Source organism: Calonectris borealis, chromosome W (assembly GCF_964195595.1).
Source record: "Calonectris borealis chromosome W, bCalBor7.hap1.2, whole genome shotgun sequence".
NCBI lineage: Eukaryota > Metazoa > Chordata > Aves > Procellariiformes > Procellariidae > Calonectris > Calonectris borealis.
The window spans coordinates 4,674,079-4,691,657 of NC_134351.1; the positions used below are offsets into that span (position 1 = coordinate 4,674,079).

At 45.9% G+C, this 17,579-nt stretch overlaps 1 protein-coding gene across 8 annotated transcripts; it reads left to right on the forward strand.

Moving 5' to 3' along the window:
• Positions 1 to 102: 102 nt before the first annotated feature.
• On the forward strand, positions 103 to 16,668 carry LOC142074927 (haloacid dehalogenase-like hydrolase domain-containing protein 2). Of its 8 annotated transcripts, XM_075135943.1 has the most exons (8): positions 118 to 163; positions 954 to 1,062; positions 2,888 to 2,989; positions 5,564 to 5,772; positions 8,842 to 8,926; positions 13,593 to 13,809; positions 14,158 to 14,221; positions 15,213 to 16,668. In XM_075135943.1, exons 2-8 carry the CDS (start codon positions 1,049 to 1,051, stop codon positions 15,314 to 15,316), a joined length of 795 nt encoding a protein of 264 aa, XP_074992044.1. In that variant the 5' UTR covers positions 118 to 163; positions 954 to 1,048; the 3' UTR covers positions 15,317 to 16,668. The 8 variants fall into 8 exon arrangements, with proteins under 8 accessions (XP_074992042.1, XP_074992041.1, XP_074992040.1 ...); XM_075135941.1 differs by lacking the exon at positions 954 to 1,062 and having other exon boundaries at positions 103 to 163; XM_075135940.1 differs by lacking the exon at positions 954 to 1,062 and having other exon boundaries at positions 104 to 163; positions 2,884 to 2,989.
• Positions 16,669 to 17,579: the final 911 nt, after the last annotated feature.

Sequence of the window (17,579 nt, forward strand, 5' to 3'; positions counted from 1 at the left end):
CGCTGCTGCGGTTCCGCGCCTGGCCGCGGCTGTGGCTGCCGTGCCGGCGGTAGGCGGGCACCGGCGCTCGGTCGGGCAGCCCCGGCTCCGCCAGGGCCCCGCGGGGCGGGGCGGCGCGGCGGCGGGCAGTCCGCAGGGGCGGTGGCGGGGCGGCTGGAGGCAGGTTAGTGTCGGGGATGGGGGGGCTGCCGCTCAGCTGCTCTCCCCTCTCGTCCGAGTGGGTCCGCCCGCCTTCTTCGAGCGCGAACGGGCGGGCGGAACCATTCTTGTCATGGGAAAGGGGAGCCCGCCGAGCTCGGAGACTCCCCCTCCAGAGAATGGACCAGCCCACCTGCCCATTGTAAAGTGGTGGAAAGAGGCGGTACCATCTCCTTAGCTGGGGGTGGGGAGGGTAGTTGTACCCTCATGCCCTTTCCGGTATGGCGAGGGGAGGGGAAGGCATCCCTCCCCGATGGCGTTGTGGGGCGGGGGAGCAGCCCCGCGGCTCCCCAGCGAGCAGGGAGACACTCACTGCCCCCGGCTCCTCAGGGGGCAGTGGCAGGCCCACAGGGGAGGCCGTGCGGGCTCTCTGTGGGGCTGGGTGGGTGGCCCTGGGGCCCTGCTCCGCTCAGTGCAGCCGGCCCCGGGACTGGGCCGCTCTGCAGCCTTGTCCTGGGGCTCGCCGGTGGCTTCAGGGGCTTCAGCTTTGCTGCCTGGCTTGCGCCGTTGTCCGAGGGAAAGGCCTGGCCTTCGCTGGCGGCACCGGACAGGCCCTATGGCGTGGTCTTGGGGAGAGGAGGAACAGGAGCTGGGGGAGGCCGGCCCTGTGCGGGCTGTGCCGGGCACCTCTGCCACGGAGAGCAGCCCCTCCGTGGCCCCAGCACGTCTGTGCCATTGCAAGCCTTCCTGCGAGGGGACGAGGCCTCTTTCACATAGGTTGTGAGCACCTTGTTGTGTCCCTATGCGGCATGTAGGCCCCTTAGACTGCCAAAGACCAGGTGGGAGTTGAACTGGATGGTCCTGACCAGCCTGAATTATCGTATGGCTTCATCCCATCGCTGTAGCTGTAATGCCAGCACGAAGGTGAGGTTCTACTAATGTGTTGGGCTGCGATTGTGAAAACTCAGGTGCTGAAGTTTTTCAGGACTTTCTTGCTAGGCCATGAGCTTTATACTTAAAATCAGCTATGCTGAAAACTGGCTCTGCAAATAACTTCCATACCACCTGAACAAATGCACTGTGAATAGGAGAACCAACGGAGATCTAGGGTAAAAGAGGAGTAAAAAAAAAATCCCATTTCTGCTAACCTAGGATATTCTATCCCCGTCCTTAGCTGTGCTGTCTGTGCAGGCACAGAGCAGTTGCTCTGCAGTCGTGTGTTTGGCTAAAGAATTTATATAATAGCACCTTCTTCAGTCCTCTTTTTAATCTCTCTCAGCACTGAAAATTCCCTATGCTAGAGTTGAAGTGCCTGAGGGAAGAGAGTTTTTTTTGTCATGGAGATAATGTGGAGTCATGCAAATTCCATTCTGTTCAGTATTTTACTCAGAGAAGATATCTTAGAAACCTGGTGCCCTGTTTTCCCATGCAACTGATGAAGCTCCCTTAGGAGTTCTGTTATCAGCTTATCATAGACATTTAACCTTGGCCTGTGTAGCAACAGACATACTATAAAATAAGCATTTTTAATTTTTTTTCCTTATTCCAGGGAACCAGCAGGAATAATGAAAGTGGAATCTCAGAGTTTTCTCTGTGTGTGTCTTGCACTTGAGACATCAAGTTCACATGATCTTGCCCATTGATAAAACTGTCTGCAAAGATAAAACTGTCCTGATAGAAAATTAAATTTATTAAGGCAGGTTCTAATCAGGGTGTTGATGACTCTGCGTGTTTTTTAAAAGTACGTATGTGTTACATGTTCTGTCTGTAACCAAAAGGGCTCAACATAAAATCGTGATGAGTTGCTAGTAATAACAGGTCAGATAGTCATTATTGTCTAACAAACAGGAGAAAAGCTTATGTATTGGTCATTTGCTAAGAAACAGCTCAGCAAACTTGCTTGTGGAGCAAAATACAGCACTTGCAGCACACATGAGAAGAAGTTTTAGTTTCTGAAGACAGCTTTTTAGCCAGATGACTTGCACATGACCTCACTGTTTTCTTCCCCAGTGCCTTTACCCTTTGAGTGCTGGCTTCTGGTTTGGGCTGAGTCTCCTTTTGTGTGACACAGAAGCTTGCTGTAGAAAAACTGCTTGACTGTCCCCTTTGCAAGAGGAGGGAGTAACCCTTTGGGGTGCTGAATATCCTTAAGCCCTGAGAGCTTCCAGGCGAAATCCATGCTGGCACACAGGCAGCCTAAGAGTTTTGGCACTTGAATTGTGTTGTGGGCTGGATCACCATAGATCTCACTTAGAAAAATAAAATTAGCAATATCCACTTTTGCAGAACTTTTTGAGCTTTATAGTCGGAGCACTGTATCATTGCTTAGTCGTACTGTATTTATTTTTACTTGAACAGCGCCATTGGTGTCGATGGGACTTGCCGAAATGTGCTTGCTGAGGCCTTGAACCAGCAATACCAGACCTAATGATCCTCTTCCCAACAGTCTTAGTTGTTTAGAGAATTTTTTGACGCGCACAAATAAAGGCACTTAAAAAACAAATAGCACCTGATTTCCATATATAGAGTCTTTGGGAAAATACCACCCCATCAATTATGTGGTTTTTTTAAACACTGCCTTTTATTTCTCTGTCTAAAGGGGCCCATTTAATACTGCGAGTAATGTTCTGAGTAATACCGGGCTTGGCACAAATGAGGCGCTTAACTGAGTTCCTTATTTTTATTATCCATTGTCTGCTAACCAGTTTTTTGTTGTTTCATTTATTTGCCTTTTCCCCGGGGAAGGAAGGATGGCAGCTCGGCGTGCGCTGAAAGCTGTCTTGGTGGATCTCAGCGGCACACTTCACATTGAAGACTCAGCTGTGCCAGGCGCGCAGGAAGCTCTTAAAAGGCAAGCTACCTTTTTCGATTTCCTCTGGTGGGTTATGTCAGCGCTGTTTGCACAAAGACGCTTCGTTAAGTAAACGGGCCTGAAGCTTCTGCCTTTCTATGCTGTCGTGGATAAGCAAATACGTGACCAAATTCTGCTTTTATTTACACCTGTATTAATACCAAGAGAAATCAGCAAGGGGCCTAGATATTGAAAAGTTGCCGTGTATCACCTGAGCCCCCGCAGCTTTCCTAAGTTGCTCTCTAGGTATTTTCTAACTCTTTTCTGAATAGGAAAAGACAATATTCAGAGTGTTTCTGCTAATTCATTCGAGACTACGGCCTTAGCCAAAGTGGAAAGTGGTTAAGTTAACCTGAATTACCCCATGTACACCAAAGACACTTCAGCTGAGCTTTGTTTAACTACAGGAACCTTATTGTTTGTCTGAGCCCTGAGGTCTATGATGAGCTAAAGTGGAATAACAGAATAACTTGGCCTAGTGAGCAAGGCATCCTTTGCAGAGTTCTCATTTTATTTGGTGCTTTGCTTTATTATTTTTAAAGTTTCTTTCTGCTAGGTAAACAACCTCAGTTGTTTTTTAGTTTGACAAACGTTTGATAATACAGCCCATCTTTTGTAGGAATTTCAACACGTTAATAAACAGGACAGTTAAGTACCTCTTTCTCTTCTGACGAAAGGGTGCCTAAAGAAACTGAGGTATAGTAAAATGACTTAATCTGGCCGAATCAGTGGCAAAATAGAATATGCAACCTCAGGGAACTTTGTTCTGTGTTATGACGCTGTTTTCCTGGAGCAGACATCTTGCAATGGGTGAAGAGAAACACAAAGTGATACATGCTATCATGATGGGTGAGGGAGGACACCTTAAGTTGCTGGGACAGTAAGAATTAATCAGGAGAGAGGAATAGAGTTGAATTAACGATGAGAAGTTTTTACTGGAGTTGTATTGGCTGCTTAGATTTTTATAAAGCTAGACTGTTGCTCAGAGGGAAAGTTCACAGAGCGATTAGGAAACTCTGCATTTATTTTTCACAAATAATTCTGTGGAAATAATTATCTCCTAAAGATGTAAAATTGCAAGGAAGTAAAAACTGCTAAACCATTGGGTACTCATTCATTACCCATTCATTCACTGGACCTTGTCTGCCTGGTGTTTCACGCTGCAGGGAGAACTTGTGCCAGGTGAGAGTCAGCATTCTCGAAAATCCATATATATATATATAAAAAAAGTGGTGATATTGTCGAGGAGAGCTCAGTATCTGTCCTGTCTGCTGCTCACCTCCAAACCCCCAGGCAGTAGACTGGACAGAAGAAATGGCTTCTGTAGAATCAGGAGACAAACTGTTTTATAAAGCCACTGATTCTCCTTCGTCTTCTGCTTCTGCTTGATTCCTACTGAGCCGTGTCCTGGCTTTGGCAAGGGAGGGGGTTAGAGAAGGGGTAAGGTGGAGAGAGGGTCTGGTGCTGTTTGTCAGCTGCAGCCTGCTGTCACAGGTGCGGAGAGCAGGCGTCATTTCGCTGCAAAGAACAGCCAGGTCTTTTTGCTTAGAGGTTTGAAAAAAATATTTTCTCATGCTCTTTTCTGCTAATCCATGTCATTGTCCTTCCTAAAGAGATGCTGAAATGATTGGCATGCAGCTTGCTTAGGGAACAAATGGATAGATTCCATTTTTAGGGTTACTTCTCAGTATTGGGGTCCATAGGAAAAAAATATGGCAACCAGGGGACTTTTTTACCAGCTCACACTTGTGAAGGGTCAGTGTATCTGACAAACAAGAAGGAAGTGGCAGGTGCAAGCAAGTCTGCGGCGTTGACCAACTTTATTCTGATGTTCTCTATGCAGTCGTGATGCCAGTGTTTGTTTCTATAGCAACAAACAGAGAAAGTGATGGTGGGGGAATAATTAAAGGGAACGCCGTTGAAATTGTCACTTAAAATTATTTGATTGTTTGGTAGAATGTACTGTCAGCATAGGGCAATAATGTGGTTTTATGTGATGTCGGTGTTCCTCGGTAAAGGGAGAAATGGCTGCAAAAGCTGACATAAAATCGCCACACAGGTAACGTAGGCTCCTAGAGCATCCTGCATCTCTGAATGAGCCACAGCTGCTGTGAAATTCACTCGGCCTGTGGAGTTCAATATATTAATTTACCAACAAGGTTCTTTTGTTTATTTATTTTGGTTCAGGATGCTGTTGATCCAGAATACAGGGCTGGTTTATTTATTATCTAGTTTGAATTAAAAGGCTTTTCAAACTAGTTGTTGTTGATCATAGATGTGTTTGCTGCTACTATGAGGATGGAGTTTGGAATCACCGTTTTCCTCCAGACTTTTCCTGGTAGAAGCAAAGCAGGGGAGACCTGGTCTTGTTCTGGTAGCTGTAATTCTTGCCATCTGTTTCACATTGCCCTCCAGTCCACAGAAGTTAACAACCTCATGGTTCCTGTGTAGCACCAGTACTCTGGGATGTGTGCAGCCTTTAGACAAACGGTCCTTTTTCAGTCTCAAAGAGACGTACGAGTGTGTAAATAGAAGGATGCTGTGGCCAATTTGCCTTTGCTGTTCATCCATCAGGCTGCGCAGCGCTCCGGTTACCATTCGATTTGTGACGAACACCACAAAGGAGTGCAAGAGAGACCTGCTGGAGAGGCTGATGAAACTGGGGTTTGACATTGCAGAAAATGAGATCTTCACGTCTCTGACAGCAGCCAGAAATCTTCTGGAACAAAAGCAGGTGCGGCCTCTCCTTCTGGTGGACGATAAGGCCCTGCCTGATTTCACAGGTGAGGTGGTCAGAAAACAGCATGGGGGAAGTGACTGAACAACTAAGGAAACATAGTGCTCTCCCTTTTGTAGCATGACAGTCATATATATACTACTAGCTGTGATGAAGCCTGAAATGTGGAGCTCTCCAGCATGATAAAGGTCCTTTCTTCTTTTTAAATTAACATTAAACGGTCTGAAGTCATAGCTTCTTGAGGAGCAGTGGAAATGGCAGCCAAAACCTTCAAATAGTCAGGAATTCAGGTAAAACTCAATACTTCTTATTAATTTCCAGTGTAAAAAAAAGCAATACTTATCACTAGGTTATTGGAGATTTATTGCACCTGCCAGTGCTGATGTGTTTTATACCAAGGATGTGTCAGTTTGTTGGAAATCAGGTTTCCCTCAGCTATTGTACAGAGATTTTGCTCGTAAAGCCAGTGTGCAGACACACGCCGGAGCCTATTTCTCTCTTAATAGATTATTATTAAATGTAAAATCTCCAGGTAGTTACTGTTATTTGTATTGAACAGCTAGGTCTCACTCCATGTATTTTGACACCTTAATTGGTGACGGAAGGTTCATCGCCCTGACTTCTCTAGATTGTCATCTCTAAAGACCTGGTTAAAACTTGCTTTACTTCCAGATGTTCCTGTTTCCCTCCCTTAACAATAAGGGGAATAAAAGATGATATATTCTAACTTGGACATGTCTGGCAGGTGCCTGAAGCTAGGACAGTTAGTCCTTGACTTAACCACATCGTTGTTTCAACTGTAGTGAAGAAACCCACATTTTTAACGTACTCAGAGTTGAAAACTCTATATTGCATATTCAGACTTCCATTTAAAGTCAAGGCAGCAAAAATGTGGATGGCTTACCACTGCTCCCTGCCCCTTGCCTTGTGACCTGAAACCCTTATGGCTGTGCAATTTAAGTAGGTTCTAATCTTGTTGGAGCTAGACAATTCCTGTTAAATTTTAGTGCCGTAGTCTAGTCAGTGATCTTCAGAAAGATAAGTGTTCAGGAGAAAAGTCTCTGTGGGCTCTGAGAGCAATGAAACCTGATAATCTGTTCCACCTAACATCGCACCCAGAGAAATACGCCCCCAGCAATATTCTGTATTTGTGTTCTCAGGAAGCCTTTCTTGGGTCAGAAACAGCAGCTGTTTCACCGAAGGTGCTTAAATCAGATTAATCTCCATGTATTTGGGATCTTTCCATCAGTTTTACAGTAGCTGATGCTAATTTTGTAAAAGATGGCAAAGATAGAGGTATCAGCGGAGTACATTGGTGGCATTTTCTGTGTTGCTTCGATCTGGAATGGATTGTTTTGTTTCTTTTTGCTACAAGCGGTTTTGCTTATATTCTCTCAGTGCTGCTCTTGAAACATTTAAGTGCAATAGAGAATGTTTTAAATTCCTGCTAATGGCTGATATTGAACTATTCTTGGCTAATCTCTCAACAAAGTTGGTCACAGATGGATGAATGTAATCCATTCTTGGTTAAAGGACCCAGATGCTTTTGGATGGTGTCACAAATCCACATGGCACCTCTGAGTGTACATTTTGCTGTCTGAGCTTACTGAAGGACGTCCGACAGGAGACATCAGCCAGCAGGCTGCGATGACACTCTGGAGACCCAGGAGCTCTAGTTATCCCAGTAAAGATGTAGAGGATATGCTGTGTGAAGGTGGAACAAAACCCCCAGCCAGTGTAGGATGCAGCTGATACTTAACCTGTCCTAAATAAAAATCTCTGGTACTCCTGTTTCTCCTGTAGATACTACACTGCTTCCATTGGTTGGTTCTGTTCAGAGATGGCACTGCCATGTAAAAACAGTCATGCTCCTCCGGAGCAATGCAGGATAAAGGAGGTGCAAGCTGTTCTCGAGGGGGCTAATCCACATTAAAAAAACGACCTTCCAGAAGAGCCAAAATTAATCTAGTGTAACAACTTCTGGGTCATGCTGCAATACTGTCTTTGCTATCATAACCAGACTGATATGTAGAACAACAGTCGGGCTTTTTAGAATTATAGAATAGTTTGGGTTGGAATGGGCATTTGAAAGCCATCTAGTCCAACCCCCCTGCAAGGAGCAGGGCCATCTTCAACTAGATCAGGTTGCTCAGAGCCCCGTCCAACCTGACCTTGAATGTTCCCAGGGATCGGGCATCTACCATCTCTCTGGGCAACCTGTGCCAGTGTTTCACCACCCTCATCGTAAACAATTTCTTCCTTCTATCTAGTCTGAATCTCCCCTCTTTTAGTTTAAAACCATTCCCCCTTGTCCTGTCGCAACAGGCCCTGCTAGAAAGTTTGCTGCCGTGTTTCTTCTAAGCCCCCTTTAAGCACTGAAAGGCCGCAATAAGGTCTCCCCGGAGCCTTCTCTTCTCCAGGCTGAACAGCCCCAATTCTCTTAGCCTTTCCTCATAGCAGAGGTGTTCCATCCCTGATCATTTTCGTGGCCTCCTCTGGACCCCCTCCAACAGGTCCATGTCCTTCTTGTGCTGAGGACCCCAGAGCTGGACGCAGCACTGCAGGGGGGGTCTCACCAGAGCAGAGGGGCAGAATCCCCTCCCTCGACCTGCTGGCCACGCTGCTGGTGATGCAGCCCAGGATAGGGTTGGCCTTCTGGGCTGCCAGCGCACATTTACCATAAGTGAAGTTTTCCGTGACCAGAGGGAATAGAAAAACTGGACGGAATTCACCAGTCTTCCTGCTTTACTGTGTTACAAAGCAGATGAATATATGTAGAAAGAGATTCTTAGGTAACAAAAAGTCATTCAGTTAAAAAAGTGATTTGTGCGGTCTGCTGCATTTCGGTGGAGGCAGTGAGAGAATCACTGTTCAACAGTTGCTGTTAAGACTATCCAGCTGCAGAGTTGTGTTCATCGTGAAGGGTGGCAGAGTCTGGATAGATCAACACCTTTTCCACAGATGCTTTCCTCATTTCTAAAAGACATAGAACTAGTCTATGTGATGTTGGAAAATGCTCATTTTTGCTGTGAAGTGATTAATTGCACTTGTTGGCTGTGTACTGCTAAGTATGAATAAAATTCTGTCGGCTCAGAGTCACGTTTTGATTTTCCAGGGATAGCCACTGATGACCCCAACGCAGTGGTGGTAGGACTGGCTCCTGAGCACTTTCACTATGAGATGATGAACAGAGCGTTTCGGTAAGTCAGCCCCTCCTGGTGGCTTTTTGAACGGTGGCTGTGTTGTGCTGGGCTCTGTACCTCTATATAGGCGAGGAAATCCTCGTATGGGAAGAAGAGGGTGGTAGCAATATCACCAATACGTAGCGTGATTATGGATGGTGTCTTCTGCCGCGTCTGAGAGAGAGCCACTAACCTTGGTGGATTTGGGACCTTAACCATGAACTTCGGCCAGTCCAGCCCTGGTTTTCAAAGCTTTCAGTCTGTAAATAAACTATAGAAGTACAGTCACGGTTGTCATTGAGGTTAAAAAGTTAGCAATGCTTCAAGAAGAAATACACAAACCCAAGGATATTGGGAAGTATTCGGGAGGCAGCTTCTATGTTCAAACCTCAGCCTTCGGAGCTCAAATATAGGGAAGGAAATCCAGTATTTAGGGCAGATTATTCCTTACCTACCTAGTGCAGGATTTCTAGCAATTTCTTCTGAATCATCTTGTGTTCAGGAGTAGCCAGCACAATATGCTGGCTTGATGATCTATGGATCTGATCCTGTCTGTCTTATTTCTAAAGCTCTTCGTTTTGTGTGTTGACTAAGGGGCAAATCAGATAAAATGTATCTGTGACTGTACAGGAGCCAAGATGCAATAGCGTGTGCAGAGGTGCGTAGCCGTGCGTCCTTCTCTCTAGTTCTAGCTCAGCACAGCACTCTTGATTTTAACTTGAAAAAAACTTCTAGCTTCAAAGACTTGAGCATGAGCCTGTTGCTGAGTTTAGCCCCGGTGTGTTGTGAAATGTGCAGAGAAAGGTCGTTTGAACATCCCACCTCCCCTGCACCCCAACGGAGCCTGCTGTGCCTCCGTTTCATTTCGCTGGGAGCTCTGAACCCGCTGTCCCTCAGCAGCGGTTTAGGCCGAGCTGATCGGCCTGGCCTTGTGACAGAGGAGGAGCAGCCACCTGCACAGCCCGTCCCAGCTGCGGGCGTGCTAACGCCCGCGGGCAGCTGGTAACCAACTTCAGTGCTGTCTCAGAGCTAAAGAGGACATCTCGTAACACCCTGGATAACTCCCTGCTGTGCTACGATACATGCGATGAGTCCTTTCCGCTCTTTGCTCACGGGATGATGGCTACCGCACAATTTTTTACCTTGGAATTTGAAAAAAACTGATCTCAAGCACCTTAATCTGCCTTTATAACCACTAAATCCAAAGAGGGAGTATCAATTACTACTCACCAGTATCTTACGGAGGCTCCTTGGAGTAGGAAGCCAATGCTGTCCTTATCTGCATGCCAGTTCTATGTCATAAGAACATGTATTGACCCAAGAGGATTCTTTGGCAGCCTCATTAGTGCTTGTGGCCAATGGCATCGATTTTAGAGTTTTACAGCGCGCTCATGAGTGGACTCTAATTTCACAACAGCGTGAACTTAACCCATTATGTATTCGAGTGCTTATATAATTTTATTTATTGATACTTCTGTCATGAATATATTAACCGTTGAGTAATAGTCATTAGCTGCCTCGGACTGGAGACCTGGACACTTAGAACAAGAAACCAGTCATCGCATTCAGGGTCCCTGAGGGCCCCAGGCTTCCCCCGGCCAGCACATGCAGGGAGGTCTGCAGAACTGGCCCTGTGGAGGTGGGCGAGGTTATCCCAAGCTGGATTTGGGCTTTTTGCATTAAACGCAGCATTGGACACTTCCTCTGGCGATGGAAGGAAGGTGCTGAAGGCCAAATCCAGTCCCCTGCAGCGGGCAGTGGGTGCGGCATGGCCTTGCTGTCCAAGAGAGACATGTATTCGAGGGGGTAGCATGGAGTGCGTGCTGCCTGAGCATCCTACGTCCAGGGCTGTCTGGCTGGTGCAGCTGAGATTTGAGCAAGGCTGAGCCCTTCAGCTCACCTTGCCTTGTGACAGACGCGTTCCCAGCCGCTTGGCTGACTTGTCTTCCTCCAGGCAGACTTCATCCTCTGTGAATCTGTCCTGGATTTACCCAGTGTTTTCGTGGTCGTGTGTTTCAGGCCGGGCAGAGGCCCTGGGATGGGCTCTGTCTGATCTTTAACATCTCACTGACTTGTTCTGGGTTTTTGCCCCAGTCCTCTATTGAGGGTAAATTGTTTTGCTGGTGTCGGTTTTGTTTGGTCTAATGGAAATATTAACTACTGGCCGCGTTCTCTTCTTCTCGAGCCTTGTGCCGTGTCCTTTACTTTATTCCTTATCCTTTACTGCTCAGATAATTAAGTCACTTGGGATTTGCATTGCTCATAGCAAAACTTTAAGGTGAATCTGATTAAATGCAGATATCGACAGTGCCGATGCCTGTATCTGAGCTGGTGACCTGGGCTCCTGAGGCACTTGTAAGGCATCATTCATTTTTCTCCTAGTAGTGCTTAAAATAGGACAGTTGAACTGTGCCCTAGAAGTGCTTTTTCCTCTCCGCTGGCTGTGAAGAGCCCAGGCTGACTAATTACCTGGTAGGCAACTTCTCGGTTGATATCCAACATTAGGTTAGGTAAATCTAACCCGATATGAGTCCCAAAACGAGATACACAGAGTAAGGCCATTCTCTAGGCACCATTTGAAATGACTGAGCCTGAATTTCTCTTTTTGTATATGTGGGATTTTGCTGCCACATTTAAAAGAATTCTCTCAGGTGAGATCTTTCCTGCAAACTGCTGAACGTAAGTGGTTGTGGTGCTGCTGACAAATTAAATTTTTTCTGTATCCTAGAGGCATCCTCCCATCGTGAACATACCTGGCTGCTCACACATACACATGCCAGCTCTTTTCTCGTTGAGCTTGCTTTGCAACGCCTTGATTCAATAGAAGTGTTCTGTGATAATGAAGTGAAATTAAATATTATCATTTATGTACTGCTCCGAGAACCCGGGCTGCTCTGCAAGCGTGTGGGAAGGAGCAGACGTCCTCCAAGGAGCGAACAACTCACCTAAGGCAACCTCTTTGAGCAGAGCCGCAGCAGAGCTCCAGAAAGGCAGTGAAGGGGCGAAGCAAGATTTTGATTGCTTTCTTAAAGGCTTTTTTTTTTTTTTTTTTTGTAAATCAGGTGGGGTTAAGGGGCAAAGAAATCCTCCTTTCTGCCCTGAAGATAACGGCCAGCATTTCCCCTCTATCCCCCAGTTTTGCTAGTTACATTTCTGCTTGTTGTGATAAAGACTGGAGTTGCCTCAGTACCTGAAGAAGGTGCTGTAAAATCGAACGGGAAGCGTTTGGCAGTCGTTACCACCTCAAATTTTATAGACACTGTCTGGAGGGCTTTTGTTGCACTGAAACTGCGGCTGGGGAGGGGGAGGACTGCAGTAACGCTGCTATGCTCGGTAGTACCGGGAGGATTCCTCCAGCGCAGCAGCTACGCAGGCTTCCCTTTGCTGCAGGACAGGTAGCTGCTGTGTCTGCTGTAAGGAAGAACGACCGGGCAGGTAACAGAAATGGAAGAATCAAAGATTAGGTCCAGATTCTGTGAAAGCAAGCCCTCTAAAACTCCCATTTGAGATCGGTGTGGAGCAACAGCAGTGTCTTAATTACTTCTTCCCTTACATTTTTCCACCCACTCCAGACAATCCCGTGTTCTGTGCAGGTTTTTAACAGGCAGGTCAGCTGGCAGGCAGAGATGCTGTCTGTGGAAGCCCGAGGAGGGTGCACGCTGGTGTGTCGGGGCAGAAATGGGCCCGTGGAAGGTGGGAGGGTCTCAGCTGTTGGGCGGGGAGCAGTTCCCAGTCTCGCAGACCACCGCTGCACTCGCTTCCTGAGGCTCCCAGTGCTGTGCCCAGGCAAGACCCTCCTGTGATGGCGCCGGACTGTGCATTACGACCCTTTTCTGTGACCCTTTTATTGTACTTGAAGTGTTAGAAATCCGCTGACTTGAATTATCTTTGAACTATCTTCCACTCGGAATTTTTAGTTCCCAATAGCAAGGAGCTCAAATCCAGCTTTATTTCTACAAGGCTCAGTAATAGCGCTGTTAACTGGTGGGATGCGAGTATTCACGTCCTAATATCTTTGTGCTTTTTCTTGTAACTTGTTATTGTAATTCCTCCAACGTTAAAATATAAAATTAAGGTAAAATGATTCACCTTCTACTTGGGACTCGCCTGAACACCCATCTCTGCTGGAAACACGTAGCTGTTGGGCTGTTAGAGGTGATTCCAAGAGCCCCAAGAACTGCTGGGCTGCAGATCTCCTGGCAGCAGCAGCCTGAGAGCACTGCTGTGTTCTCAGTCCAGGCAAGGAGGTTAAGGCTGTGGCCATCAAACTGCTACCTACAGCCACTACCTGTGGTTAATGTGTTTTAAAATATTTGCGTGGGGAAATCAGACGGGTTCTAATGTGAGGATGTTTGCCTTAGTGAAAAGTGAGGCTGCTTAGAGTAACGGATCTAATTGCATGAGAGGGATAGACAGCGTTTAAAAATAGTTACCTGTTAAAATCCTCAAGATAATAAATTCTTTATTTGGAGGATTTGTTTTATTAGCTGTTTCTGGGGAAAAGAAAGGAAGGAACTTACATTTAACTCTCCAAATGAATGCTAGCTTGCATTATAATTTGGGGCTTAATGAAAGTCAGTGGGAGTTTTGTCATCAACTTGACTGAAAGCCAGTTGAAGCCTTCAGCTGTAAATATCATTTCTTTAATATAATGTTTGTACTTTCTTCTTCATTCATTCTTTAGGTTGATTTTGGATGGTGCTCCTCTTATAGCTATACATAAAGCCAGATATTTCAAGAAAAAAGATGGCTTGGCTCTGGGACCTGGACCTTTTGTAGCTGGACTGGAATACGCGACGGACACCAAAGCGACAGTGGTGGGGAAGCCAGAGAAAACCTTCTTCCTGGAAGCTTTGCGGGGGACCGACTGTGCCCCGGAGGAGGCCATCATGATTGGTGATGTACGTGGGGACCAAATACCGTATCGGCTGTTACGTAGCGCCACGATCGGATCTTTCTGAAAGTGCTGGGATTAAACGAGGGGTGAAAACTGAACTGCCAAAACTTGCAGGATTTAATGTGTAGTCATGGGGTTAGTTCTCTTACTTCAGTCGCTAGTTGATCAGGCAAAAATCCTGTAGTAAATCATTCCTGTGACAGTTTGTCTGATAGGTAGGGACAGGATTTGACTCCGCGTAGCTGCTTTTAAGTGGCTGATTAGTGATATGCAAAGCAGAGAACGTCATGAAAAACTCATTAACAAACAGTGTCTGTGACCACGAACCAGCTGATCTCCTGTTCTCTCCCAGGACTGCAGGGATGACGTTGGTGGCGCCCAGACTGCGGGCATGCGCGGGATTTTGGTAAGGACCGGTAAGTACTCGGCCGCTGGGTCATTTCGGGAGACAGTGATCTGGCCCCGGGTACTGGCGGCCCCCGCGCCCAAAGCCAAGGTGCGCTCTGAGCCCTGGTGCTTTCTAGAGGCCGGCCATTCCTGCGGTTTGTTCCACCTCTCGTGCTGGGAGACCCCGAGTCCTTCCCCCCATTCATTTTGGGGTGCAGCGGATACATTTCCTCAGCTGCAGCGTGGCAGCTGGTCAAGCAGTAGATTGCGATTAAGTCAGGATAGGCCATCATATTTGATATTTCAACAAGGCCAGAGCACAGACCCCAAACTGATAGCGGGACGATATTTAATAATAGATGGGGGCGGCTGATCTTGTAGATGTGAATTTTTTATTTAATGACTCTAAAATCCCGAGCACTAGTCAAAGAACAGAGAGAACTGTTACTGTGACATCTTAGATTGCCAAAACCAGTCATAGCAACGTAACCTCTGATCACTCAGGAACTCTGATGGCATTCCCTAGTAATTATAAAAGTAATTTTGCTTCAGACAAAAGTGGAACCTTAAGGGACTGACAGGTGTTATCAATGTTACTGGTGGTACCATGGACTGGGTAAGGTCTTTCTGAGGTGGCAGCTGCTCATGCCACACAGTCCATTATGTTGAAAATGAAAGCAAGTGATCCTACTCCCACATAAAACCCAGAAGGGAAGATGATAACATGATTATTTCACGAATATCTGAATAATCAGTGAAAGAATAGTGCCAGTACAGTAGAGTGAAACCAGTGCGTAAGTAACGCTAATTTTGAGCTAGAGCTGCCCCTGGAGGAATCTTCAGTAAGGCTCAGTGTTTGTTCAGGGACAACTTGTGGGATGTTTGTTGCAGGAGAACCTCAGATGGGCATTCCTCCTACCGTGTCTGGTTGTTACTGAGCTGAGGCGGCTGTAATTTTCAGGGAAAAAAAGGATACCCAAAGGAGCTTGGTAAATGCATCATTTTGTTAATCTGTTACAGGTAAATATCGACCGGCAGATGAAAACAAAATCAATCCGGCTCCTTACTTAACCTGTGAGAATTTCCCAGAGGCAGTGGAACATATCCTAGAGCGTCTGCTATGAGAAAGGGAATAGTTAGTTTGAAGAAACACGTTTCACATAATTTCCTTTACTCTTGCTTCAAAAAAATTAAGGTCACAGGATCAACGCATGCATTGCATCAGCAACCTAGCCGTGAGAGGGCGGAGGATCGGTGTGGGCCACGGCAAAGCCCCTTTCCTGTAGTAGTGTCAGGAGGATGTGACGAGGGACCGCGGAGACCCAGCAGGTGAGACAGAAAGGCTACAACCAACACAGCTGCTTTCCTGAACGACATGGGGAGCACGGCAGAGAGTTCTGTTTATTGTCAGTTTTCAAGAAGTAACTGCCTGGAAAGCGTCACGTTCTTCTGCTGAGTAAGCTAAACTGAAAAAACCCACTGGAAATGCTCGAGTAAATAAATCTCAAAGGCTGGCAGAGCCCTAGTCAGCCTGTAGTGATTTCACTGGGTACAACTCTGCTCTGCTTTAATTTAAAGGTAGGGATGAGGCACATCTAGAAGTGACTTTTAAATGAAAATATCACCATTGTTTAATAATAACTACTGTTGATATCTTCCCTCTCATTAGAACAGATCCTGGGTTTTGTTTTTCAAATTTTACATAAAATTAAAACTGTCAGCATTTTACAGATGTTTTAATTAGATACTGTTATTAAAAAGAATGGTACAGAAACAAAAATCTGGTATTAAATGCCTTAGAGACTGTGAATTTTTGAAATTAGACTTCAGCAGGGTCCTATTAATGCTACAGTTGCAAAATTTCACTATTGTTGGGGTTTTTTTTGTTTCTTTTTAATGTTATGGGAAAAATCCTTCACAGGCCATGGGGACAGATTCCAGTTTTTACACAGTTGGTTAGTAGAGCTGTAAAATGAAATTTAATTCTGTAGTGCGCAGCGCTTCTCCTATGCGCTAAATCCACCAATATGAACCAACTTTGTAATGACGGTAAATAGCTTTTCTGGTCCATTTGCGAACTGTAATAATCAAAGTCCTTTACAGTTGTTTTACAGTGCTCCTGAGTGTTAAATTATTAGATTGTAATTATACATTACTGGAGTATTAACCTTATTGAAAATATAGTTTTGTGTTAATGAGCCATGCTCGTTCTTGTTAAGAAAAATCATCATGATGAATGAATGGGAAGCTCTCCTTAGGTGAAAGATTGTCTGTCTGCAGCCTCACTTGGTGGGTGGTTTCTTACATTCAGATTTAATCTCTGTCCGAGACGGAACGTGCGGACTCGGCAGCAGAAATACCAGAAACAATAAACCCCCCAGGAACAAAAGCCGTCCTTAGATACTGTTTGTGCGCCCTCATAAATTGTAACCTAGAGTTTTGAATAAATTCACACGTCTTGTGTTCATGCCAACAATTCTGAACCTGTGTTGGTTTCTGCCTGGAGTACGAAAGGGAGGTCTTTGGCCCGTAGTCAGAGTCAGGTTCAGGAGGCGAGAGATCTATAAGCAAAATCCTGTGAAGCCATTTCCCATAAAGACTTCTGACAACGTGACTGATGCTGGAACAAAAAGAGATTGTCAGTGCTTCAGAGGCCCCGGGAAGCACGCAAGACCGTGGTACTTAGAAAAGCAGCTGCACGCAAGTCCATGAAAGGAAAACACTGGGAGAACTGCAAAGAGGATAACTGTCTTGCCGCGCGCAAGGGAGAGGCAGCCACAAGACCTGAGAGCCTAAAAACATGGCTGATTAGAATTTCTAATTAAAAGATTAAAGGACATGTGGCAGTCCTGACCGCTTACCAGGCCATGTTTATAAGCAGAAAAGTCTCCAACTTGGCTAGTATTTACTGCTGCGCTCCAAAGACTCGCTGTTTGCATTTTATGGCTGGCTGTGAACCAGTGGGTAACCACCAATCCAGTCTAGTTAGATTAGCCTAAATCTGCTGATTTTCTACACTGTCTTCAAGTTCCTCTAATTCCTTGCCTTTTCCACCTTGGAAATACCCCAAACCAACTGGAAGGTAATACGTTTGGCACATTGAGGCTTTGATCTCAGCTGAAAATGATGACAAACTAACCAAATTTACAAGGCACTGCTAAGGTCCCCAATTTCATTTCATTGAAACAATGACTTACGCGTCATTAAAGAGGGTGCAGGTCTCTGCTGGTAAAGCTACGCTGATTGTGATGCTCTAGTGAGTCTCAGAAACGGAGAATTACATAATCAGCTAATTGTTCTTAACAAGCTTTCTGCTCCAGTTCTTCTACCCCAAACCTGTGAACAACTGTCATGAATAAAGACTGACCAGCAAGTAACCTCTAAGTC